This window comes from Chaetura pelagica, unplaced genomic scaffold (assembly GCF_000747805.2).
Source record: "Chaetura pelagica isolate M959 unplaced genomic scaffold, ChaPel_1.0 scaffold101, whole genome shotgun sequence".
NCBI classification, from domain to species: Eukaryota; Metazoa; Chordata; class Aves; order Apodiformes; family Apodidae; genus Chaetura; species Chaetura pelagica.
Window position 1 is genome coordinate 2,325,612 of NW_009952564.1, and position 9,184 is coordinate 2,334,795.

General features: G+C 39.5%; 1 protein-coding gene across 1 annotated transcript in view; it reads left to right on the top strand.

Moving 5' to 3' along the window:
* Positions 1-9,184, top strand: part of TFG (TRK-fused gene) — a 19,106-nt gene that overhangs the window by 7,521 nt on the left and 2,401 nt on the right. The window contains exons 5-7 of the mRNA XM_009993392.1: positions 153-320; positions 2,525-2,665; positions 7,851-7,940. Of these exons, the coding sequence (XP_009991694.1) occupies positions 153-320; positions 2,525-2,665; positions 7,851-7,940 (399 nt within the window). The remainder of the gene's footprint in view (positions 1-152; positions 321-2,524; positions 2,666-7,850; positions 7,941-9,184) is intronic.

Below are 9,184 nucleotides of genomic sequence, written 5' to 3' on the forward strand. Positions count from 1 at the left end.
TTCAGCAGTCTTATCCTAAATAAGCATTTCAGCAGTTGAAACACTGAAAAAAAACCCCACAACTATGCAATTTTAAAGTTGTAGCACAGTATATATGTATGATGGTGTTTCAGTTCTCAAGAATTAATAACTGGACACTTTGTGTTTTGTAGATGCTGTAGATGGTAGGGAAGAAAAGCCTGCTGCTACTGACTCTAATGTTAAGCCATCTACTCAAGTAATAGCAGCAAGTATGTCTGCATTTGATCCACTAAAGAACCAGGATGAAATCAGCAAGAATGTCATGTCAGCATTTGGCTTGACAGATGATCAGGTGTCAGGTAAGAATACATCTTAGGCAAAGGAAAGCTAAACACGTTAATAATTGATGACTCAAATCTTGATTTGTAATAAAGTATTGGTGTTTTGGATGTATGAAGCTGTGTTCTGTATTCACTATTTTAGAATTCTAAAACTTTTTGTATTAAGGTGGTGTAACTGTTTGCTAACTTTTGTATACAAACTGTTTAAATGTTGCTGTTAGTAGAGTAACTTGGTTGGCATTTGCTGGTGATAGAAAAACCGCCTCCACTGCTCTGCATCCCTAATGGGTTTGAACGTACAGTTCAGCTTAGGTTCTTGGCTTGCACCTCTGCTGTTTGGGTCAGTCAATATTTGGTGTGACCCTGTCTTTTTGTTTAATTTCAAAATGAAATGAACTTTTTGACTGTTAAGAGAAAGGAATAACTTATTTGTCTGATTTGTATTTATTCTTGAAGAGCTGCATGACTGTTGGCCCTTCCTAGTAATAGAATGCTAAACATAAAAACTGATCATACTAAACTGAATATGGTCGACAGGATAATGAGTTAGAAAAGCAATGTAGAACGTAATAGGGAGTGTGATGCAGAAATGGAGAAGTGATTTTTGCATAGAATATGTGTGGGTCTGGCAAGGTTTAATGTCTTTTTGAAAACTGAAAACTGGTGTCAGCGAACAGGACTTGCTGTTTACTCTCAATTTAAGAGCAAATAAATTTTATATGGTGTGTGAAGTAATGATACAGATGGGCAAACTAATACCAACTGGAGCTTGTTGCTGCAGCATGGCTGCCTTAGCAAAAGAATGGAGTGATGGGGATAGATCTGCACTGCACGATTGCGACTGTGCGGGATCCAAAGTTGTAACCCACAGACACAGTGGTTGTTGTCAGACTGGGGTACTGATAAGTGGATTAGGCCCATTGAATGATCTCTTCCTTCATGGCACATTTTGGGTGTTGTTATGGTATCATTATTTCACAGACTATCTCTGCACAATGAAGTGACAGAGCATGAAGAACAGCTAGTGTAAAATTGGCGCTAGTTTTTGAAGGAGTGGTTTTGTCTTCTGATACGAAGCCTCATCGTCAGTTAATGCTTTGATCATAGCATCAGTTACGTTTCAATGTTTGTGTCTCCATAATTATTCTGATAGAGTGAAGTGACTTGACCATGCTTTGAATGTACAAAGAACTTCACAGAGAGCCATTTAAACACAGTATAAGAAATAACGTTTCTGAGGCTATAATCTTGTTGTTATGTATATAAAGGCAAAACCAGAAGTAAGCAGATTTGATTCATTTTCCCCATAGTAAAGCTGACAAGAAAACACAAGGGCTTGTTGGATGTATGTTTATATTGTGTAAATACAACTTTCTTAAAATTGAAAGTCAATTTGCAGCAATTCTAATTCTTGTGCTTAGCTTTAAGCGTGCATTTAAGCATGCATTGAAGTGTGTTGTCTTATAGGTAGCATTCACATAGTGAAGAGCTGGAACGATCCAAGTTTTAGCTTCCTTGTTTCTAACAAAGTATTTTGCATTCAATTGTAGTATATTATGCCCATTCACATGCATATTTCAAAACTTCTCAGTAACACAGAGAAAACCTGAATTCTCTGGTTCCATGCTTTCTTTGGGTGCTAACTGGACTATTTTCAGAATTACCAAAGCAGACACTTACTTTTAGACTGAAGCCTGCCATATCCTGTCCAGGAGTGCAAATCTAATACGCTTCTTGGAGGTTTTCTGGTCACGTGCTATATGACAGTTGCTAAAAACGCTTTGTTGCCTGGGCCCATGTCAGCCACAGTAAACCACTGGTGCATTTGAACAGTTCCATGCAGCCTTTCACCTTTGCTCCAGATGAGAAAGAATAGGTACATAGCACTTTTGGAAAGAATATGCACCTAGGTCTTCCATGTATAAATGCTTCAAGCCATGGAAAAAAACACGTTGCCATGCAGGGTCATGTTGCTTGGAAGGATAAAATTTGAGTGATCAGGAGACAGCTGTAAGATAGCCCCAAAAGTATTTTCAAAAGCAAGTTTAGATGTGCAAATATATTTAGCTTTAGCTTGGGCCTGACGTTCTGAGATGTAAATCTATGGAAAACTGGAAAAAAATTTAAAACTTTGCAAGGGAATGTCCTTGTATTAGATTTTTGTTTTGTAATTCAGACTCTCTGTTTATTCTGCATACTGTATTTTGGTCTTGCTCCTGTAGGACCACCCAGTGCCCCTGCAGAAGAGCGATCGGGAACGCCGGACAGCATTGCTTCCTCCTCTTCTGCAGCCCACCCCCCTGGTGTTCAGGCACAGCAGCCACCATACCCTGCTACACAGCCACAGACTGGTCAGGTGGAAGGTAAGCAGCATGTTTATCTGCTGTTTAAGACATGAATGTTGGTGTCTGAATCTGGGTGGTCTGTAGCTAGGATTTACGATTAGCCGACTCAAGGTCGGCACCAAACTGCAAGTTCGTCTGTGCCGCTGGACAGAAAACGTTTTTTCCTCGCTTGCTGTTCCGTATAGAAACAGCAGGTGGAGCAGCAGCCATATTAAAAAGAATAGGTGGTGGAACATGAGGAGGATTTTCATGGTAGTTTTCAGCTTGATTCTGTGCTCATTTTACTGTAAGGCAGATTTATATACACTGCATTTTAAAGGTGTCTGAAAAATTTAATTCATATAATACCCTGTGTATTGTGTCAAGCTTTCGCTCAGCTAACAGTTTGTGTGCTTGTCTACTGTGAATTTAAAATATTTAATCATCATTTCTATCTAACAAAACAGAGCCATTACTGCATTGCTTCTTTACTATGTATGGCTCTGTGCTAGTCAGGCTAAACTTTGCAACTCTCTTCTCTGCATTGTAGTTCTCCTATGTAACCCTTGAAAGCCTCTGGCCTTTAAAGGCTTCCCTTTATAGCTTAAGGTCTTAACTCTGGTATTCAGAGTCCTTTGTACTATTCCCTTTTACATGTTACTTGACTTCTAAAAATAAACTTGTTCAGAGTTTTGCTACATTTGGACATAATTTTTTTAATGGATATTTTCTGAGAACACTAAGCCTTCAAATCTGCATAGTTCTGGATGAAACTCTCTGTGAAATGCCTGAATGAAGTTGAATCCAGTAATGGTCAGTCACAAGTGGTGCTCCCCAGGACTCAGTGTTGTGGCCAGTTCTCTTTAATGTCTTTAGTGCACTCACAGTAAGATTGCAGATGACACCAAGCTGGGCAGAAGTGTCGATCTGCCTGAGGGTAGGCTCTCTAGAGGGACCTGGACAGGTTGGATTCATGGGCTGGGGCCAATTTTATGAGGTTCAACAAGGCCAAAGCAGCCCATCAGAGAAGGACCTGGGGGTGTTGGTCAACAGTTTGCTTAACGTGAGCCAGCAGTGTGCCCAGGTGGCCAAGAAGGCCAATGGCATCCTGGCCTGCATCAGGAATAGTGTGGCCAGCAGGTCTAGGGGAGGTGATTGTACTCAGCACTGGTGAGGCTGCACCTTGAATACTGTGTTCAGTCTGGGGTCCTCCCTACAAGAAAGACATCAAGGTGCTGGAGCAAGTCCAGAGAAGGGCAAGGAAGCTGGTGACGGATCTGGAGAACTAGTCTTATGAGAAGTGTTTGAGGTAACTGGGGATTAGCAAGGAGAAAAGGAGGCTGAGGGGAGACCTTATCATTCTCTACAACTACCTGAAAAGAAGTTGTAAAGCTGGGGGTTGGTCTCTTCTCCCTAGTAACAAGTAGGACAAGTAGGACAAGAGGAAATGGCTTCAAGTTGTGCCGGGGGGAGGGTTAGTTTGGATATTAGAAGAAACTTTTTCACTGAAAGAGTTATTAAACAGGCTGCCCAGGGAAGTGGTTGAATCACCATCCCTGGAGGTATATAAAATACATGTAGATGTGGTGCTTATGGACATGGTTTAGCATTGAACTTAGTAGAGTTAGGTTAATGGTTGGACTCAATGTTCTTGAAGGTCTCTTCCAACCAGAACTATTCTGTGATTTTGTGGCTTGCTTTGGTATTTCTACCTCTGTATGAAATAAAATCAAAAGTTGTTTCTGTGTTAGTGTAGGAACAAGTTGCAGCACTCTGCTGCTTGCTACACAGGCATAATGCTGAGATACATGTGAGAGGCATTATTGACGGTGATGACTGGATCCACTGTCACTTGGCGTGTCTTGCCTGAAGGGCATCAGTAACATTTCGATTGAGCTGAATATTTGAGCAACTTGTAGTTATGTGTAATACTTAAGCAGGTATGAATGTTTTTGGTTGAAGTGGAGCTTATAAAAATTGTTTCGCTGCTTTCAGCTTTTATTTTTCCTTCCGTAAGAATTAGTCAAATGCTGTAACAGAGGTAGAAAGAGACATCTTTGTATCTTTGGAGTTTGTGTGTGGAAGTTACTTTTGGAAAAAAGTGCTGTAAGTTCTTCTGTCAGCAGCTAGAAAACTTAATATTAAAAAATTATACTCTGAACTACTGAACCTGCATTTTATGAGTTGAGTCTTTTTACTTTTTTCAATTTTAACTTCTACTTCATACAATAAGGTATGAGGTTTTAAGTGTTGATGTTAAGCCACAACCGAAACAGGAAAAGTAAAACACTGAGAGCACTAGGTTGGAATCCTGAATGGCTGCTAAGACCAGAGAACAGAAAAACTCAGCAAAGTTTCAGCAAAACTCATCTTAATTAGGAAAGAAGTTGTCTCATGCATCAGAGTAGATGTAATGATATTTTCTACATTTGGGTCAAGGAAAATATACTGGTTTTGTTTTTTTGTTTAGACACTGAACTGTGCTATACTTTTGCTCAAGTCCTTTTGTTTGCATGTAAAGCATCACCAATTGTGAAGGTTTTGGTCTGTAGTTTATGCAGTTTTTATTATAGCGGCTGATACATGTTAATTATTGGTTATGTTTTCTTCACTCTATGGATAAAATAGGATGGTTCAGCTCTTGGGAAGAGATCAGAAGTCATTATTGCACTTTGTTCATCAGAAATACTATTGGGAATGCTGATGTTGGCCATTGTATGGATGTGGTAAATAGCTGTCTCTTACCAAAGCTGAGCAATATGTGTGATTATCAGCTTCTGATTTTTTTTCATAAACTAAGTTGCTTTTATCCAAAGTGTTCCAGGACTTTGCTTTGAAACGTGGAGTAGCTTTCTGTAATTCACTGTTTGACAGCACCTCAGTCCAGTTGGAATCTGGGGACCTGTGTTGCCCTGTCCTGTTCTCCTGCAGCTGAGAACCCATGCAGGGCCATTGCCCAGCCAGAACTTCAGATATGTTTTGATAGTTAGGTTTTCAACAGGACTGGCTCACACAAGTGGCACTATTAGTACAGAGCATGTTCTTGTTAGAATCTAGTTTTAAACTAGTTTTAAAATATTAGTTCACTTCTTAAAAAAAACAAAAACACCCCAAGCTGTACTTGCCCCACCTTCCCAGTATTTTGAGAAGTAGAATGGTGATGCCAATCATATGTCAATCATTCTGATATATCGGGGATTATTTTTAATGGCATTCTTTGCCTGTAAATAATGTTATGGTGGTTATTAGTAATTATTTGTGAATACTGAGTCCCCTCGCCTCTATGTGCAGATGCTAATGAAAGGCTTGCCTCCTTTGCTAGAGGTTTAATCATCCACTAGTTTGAATTAAATCAATACAGCAAAGTAGTTGAGTGTAGTGTTGTCTCCTGTGGTATGACTGCTTTTGTCCCACTAAATCCGGTTGCTGAATACACACAGGAACAAATCATGTACAGGTGTGAACACTTTTTTAGTCTTTGCTAAAACAGATGTAAAAGTTACTTCGTGTAAGCACCTCATGATGTTCTAGGGAAAAGGTGTGTCATTGTATACCTATTTGGTCTTTTTTCTGAATCAAGCTAAAATGGCTGTTTCAGTGCACAAGAACAATGGTAAATGCTGGCAGATCCTTGACTGCATTAAGCACTAAGTAGAAAACCAGACACTGATACTGTAGCTCATCTTGTGTTCAAAATAAAATCCAGTGAGAAAAAAACCTGTTCATTTAAGGAGCCATAAGATCCCAGATTGTATTAATGGCTCTAAATTAAGAATGCTTTCTTGAATGGCACTGGAACACCCCTCTGCTCCTCACTAATGCTTCAGCCCAGTTGAAGACAGCAAACCTTCTCCGAAAGCTTTAGAAAAAACTCAATTTCTTTCATATCCCTTTATCTGGGCTCTCCAGCAGGTGCCAGTGTGGTCTCTCTTTCAGCCTGTAGATAATTATCCAAACATAAGCAGCCTCCTGGTTGTTCTCCCAGAACTACCATGTAACAACGGGATTTAAGTAAGAAAAAAAATATGCATTCCGAGTTTCTAATTTGTAATTATAAAAATAACAGGCTTAAATCTCTTCAAGCCTTGTGTTTAGCACACCCTTCATCCCACAATAATTGCATACCAAATAATAATATGAATGATTGCACCCATATGAAGTATTTGGAGCAGCTTAGTGGGAGTGTAAAATACCGCTGCTTTCAGCTGCCAGTCACATAGAGAAGAGAAGGAATAGGGAGTTATTTTAAAGCAGTGTGCGTAGGGGTCTGGGAAGACTTGGAGCAGAGCATTGTTGGTTTTGCCTTGGTGCAGTTCAGAAGATACAGCTTACAGTGTATTTATACAGTTTGCTGATCTTTGCAGAATGAAAAATTATACAGTAACACTTTATAATAGTAAAGTTTCCATGTCTGCTCTAGTTCAGCTAAGCTTTAGTTTTGGCAGATAATTGTTTTGGTTTTTTGACTGTGCCTGTTATTAAATTGAAAAACAGCAGAAGCATAAAGTCTAAACATGGCCCATAGGTTAAGTCTAAATGAATACTCTGCCAGTGAATTTAGGAAAAATTAGCATAGAATTGGAATAGACAAACTTAACAATGCATGGTTTTGTTTTTGCTTTAGGGTGTATGCCCCTGGGTCTCTTAAGAAAACATGGCTTACAGCAAGTCAGATATTAGAAGATGGCTGACTTATCTGGAAAATGTGGTCAGAATAAATAATGTACCACTCTGCTTACAGTACTCTGATGCAGAAATGGTCTTGAAAACCTCATATAAACAGACAACCTGAGGACATGTTTGACTTTTGAAGTACTTTAATTTACAGTGTAGGTTCTGGAGCTGTTACCAACACATTTAAAGATTCCTGCTCTGTTAGCCACCAGAGTAGTACTAATTAAGGTGCACGGCTTCTGGCATCCTCTGAAAATGTGAAGTAGTAAGCCTCACATACCAAATTAGAACCATTTATTCTTTTGGAGTTAAACATCACTTAGTCTTCAAAACACCCTAATGCAGAAACTAAAAACTGTAGATTGATTTAAGTTGGTAATTAGGTAGAACATACTCAAACTTCACTGTGTTCAGATTTTCTAAAAAACATTTTTACATCTCACGAGACAGTTTGTTTCAGTGATTTTTAAACTGTTAGGATGTTGTTCACTGTGTGCTTATAAAATAGGTAGAGTACTGGGGTTCAACTAAATAAGTTTTTAATCCATAGGTCAGATGTATCAACAGTACCCACAGCCTGGTTACCCTGGCCAGCAGCCGCAGGCTCAGCCTCAGCAGCAGTATGGTATGCAGTACCCAGGTAAGCAGCGCGCTCCAACCCCGGTTTAGCTGTAGAACCTCTCCTTCAGTGGTCAACCCTGTGAGCGTCGGTTCCTGCACCTGTGGGGCAGGTCAGGGTGCTGAGCAGCTGGAGTGCCTGTGGTTCTGATGGGAACTGGCATGAATCAAAAATTACCAGTAAGAGGACACTAGCTGCCTACATTTTTTTATAGCTTGAGCTGTGGTATCTCAATCCTACTTGGTTGTGACCAAAACCAGACTTCATTAGTAATCAGCAGAATGCATTGTTGGAAAGGTAGGCAGAATCAGTCACCTGAAGTATGAGATGTCTTCAGGATCAACTTCTGCAGTCCTAGGATTCTAATAAGTGTGTAAAACATCACCGTTTAGGTTCCTTACCTACCAAAGGTACATAAAGATGGTCCCTATTCCTTGCATCTAGAATGATCTCCGTGTACAAAACTTATTGGTGAGAACACTGATTATGTTTGTCATTTAGCAAATCCTTATCTGCTATAAATACTGTAGTTTCAGAGGAACTTTCAGGTGATGTTTTTGTAGTGGACTTTGCTGATGCCTCAAGTAAAGGTATCAGCAGAAGATCATTTTAGTGCACTACTGGTTTATGTGCAGTCAAATGTGGAACGCTGACTTTTGCATATACCCAAAGTAAACTTAACTTCAGAACTTGCAGTTACTTTACTTTATAAGCAGCTGGCATCTAATAATGCATAGTATATGCTAGGAATCATAATCCAACTAAAGTACAGGGATGAACCTGTAACAAATTGCAGGTTGTTTAATTCCTTTAGAAAATGATACTAAGCATTTATCATTCTTTGTTTTAAACAATCTTCCTTAAACTAAACAAAAGACTCCCATACCATTAAGTAAGCCCATACCAGAATAGAGCCTCTCTGGCCTTTATTTTGGTGTGCAATATATACAGTGCGAGTGCATCAGTTTTGATGTAGATTAAAACACTTAGCTTATGAAGAAATTCCATGTTTACATTCGATAGGAACCTTAGAAAACTTGGAACTGAAAGTTTGTGCCTCAGCCCTTGTTCCTGTGCACTGTGTGAGAGCTGGTTGATTTGGGTCTCTAAATGGTATCTTGTTCTCTGCAGATTTCTCGCCCCCACATTTCTAATTAGAAGACAGTAACAGACCTTCTGAAGTCTAATTTCAGAAGAAGAAACAAGCCTGTTGAAAGTAGAAGGGTCTAACTGACTTTCTTTAGGTTTAAAAACTGAGCGGGGGG